The 1,871-nt window shown below is 32.1% G+C and overlaps 1 protein-coding gene across 9 annotated transcripts in view; it reads left to right on the forward strand.

Moving 5' to 3' along the window:
• The window catches only part of LOC119589157, an 11,740-nt gene that overhangs the window by 6,368 nt on the left and 3,501 nt on the right, over positions 1 to 1,871 (forward strand). For all 9 annotated transcript variants that reach the window (XM_037937736.1, XM_037937742.1, XM_037937741.1 and 6 more), the window contains 2 exons: positions 826 to 1,033; positions 1,398 to 1,527. In XM_037937736.1, the coding sequence (XP_037793664.1) occupies positions 826 to 1,033; positions 1,398 to 1,527 (338 nt within the window). The remainder of the gene's footprint in view (positions 1 to 825; positions 1,034 to 1,397; positions 1,528 to 1,871) is intronic.

Consider the following 1,871-nt stretch of genomic DNA (forward strand, 5'->3'; position numbering starts at 1 on the left):
GTGTGTGTGTTTGCATGTGTAGAAATATGAAAACATAGGAATACAGGCAAATGCATGTCAGCTCATAGTTTACATAAAAATATTGAAAGGTAAACAAGCATACATATGTACATATTTATTACCAGTGACAATTAACATTATTCATTTGTTTATTCCAACAATTTACAGTTACAATCAAGATTTTCATGCATATATGTTAATGTTTGAAACAGACAGAAATGCAATTAGATATTATTTATTTGATATAAAGCAATATGTATAACTTTGAATAAGGGTTGGGGACTTGCAACTAACAGGTGTGAAGCCATTTGTATGGAGAAATATTAGGCTTTCCCATTAGTCTAGAAAGTAAGGAAAGATGTCAGTTGGAAGTAGGTGCAAGAACACATTTTTACTGAGTGAGTTATATATTTGCTTGCTGTATATATCTAGCACAGTTGAATTTGAATTAGTAGAGACAATTGCTTGATCAGAAACTTGGTTTAGCTTGTATATTGTTTTTCTAACTTAGAATAGGCTAGTATTGTATGTTTTTTTTATGTATCTAATTTTTGCATATTTATTGCCACGAATATGAAAAGATTTTTTAAAAATTCTGTTAGAAGAGATTATATATTGAGGAAAAGCCCAATGATTACTTACCATTGCTTAAAAGGGCAGTCTGTATAAAAATGACTTGTTTCAGCTAAAGTTATAGTAGTGATTTTACTTGTGTTTATATATGGGCATTTTCAACTGTTAATTGATACAAGTATTTTTTTTTTCTGCCCTAAAAATATGATTTATGTGAAACAGGATAAGGATTAAGAATGTTATTTTTTCTAGGATGCCTCACTCATCAATAGCTGGAAGTGTCTCGGGCCTGTCGGTCACCTCTCGGACATCGAGGATCTCTCATGCCACGACAATCCGTTCTGTGGCAACGCTAACTGACACTCTGAAGACAAAGACTGGCCTGTCCATCCCCATTCTGCCCGATGCCATCTTCACCAACGTACAGCGTGGTTCCGTCCTGGCGGCAACTTATTCTATTGTAAGTGCTGTAAAAGATTTGTTCTTGTTTGTGAGGTTTGTAGTGTTATGCTCATTGGGGGAAGGATGCTTAGTAATAATGGGTACTGAGGTTGATGAAGCTTGTCTGAGTTTAACTGTAGTATTTTATCAGAAACACTTTCAATTAGTGGAACTTGAAAAGTCTTATAATCTTGCCATTTACCAAATACTTTATTGTAATTAGATTTTTAAGGTAGATGTCTTAATGCTCGAGGATTGCATTTTAAAGCAGAGACATCATTTTGCTTCTCATTCAATTTTTTTGAGTCAGATATTATTTGTATGTGTAATATCACAGTTAATTTTCAAGCATCTTAGATTACTATTTTTCTTTCATTCCCCAGATTCAAGGGCTATTTGCAATTGTTACTGGATGCTTTGATATCTATGCATTGTCACTTGCTGCCCCAGGTTCCAGCCACTATGGATTCTACTTGTTTTCTTACGATTTTGTATATTCTGGAAATCCACATGGTAGGTAGAAGCATTGTGGTAATATAGTAACTGGTGGGGCCTTTTTTTTGTAAGATTTTTTTTTCTTTATGAAATAAATGTTAAAGGTAATTTAAATGCAGTAAAATGTAGAATTTCATTTTTCTTTTTTAATTATCTCTTAGATATACTTCTGAATGGAAAATATGCTTATGGTTGTACAGAATTTAGAGTAAATTTCTAAAGGTAGCTGTAACTAAATAGCTTACAAAAGAAAGCTGTTTACTTATGTATAATTATTTATTATTGGATTTAGAATATAATATTATAAATTTGAGGCTTTATATTTCTATATTGATTTCCTTTTATGGTCATGGAGAAGTTTG

This window comes from Penaeus monodon, chromosome 25 (assembly GCF_015228065.2).
Source record: "Penaeus monodon isolate SGIC_2016 chromosome 25, NSTDA_Pmon_1, whole genome shotgun sequence".
Lineage (NCBI taxonomy): Eukaryota > Metazoa > Arthropoda > Malacostraca > Decapoda > Penaeidae > Penaeus > Penaeus monodon.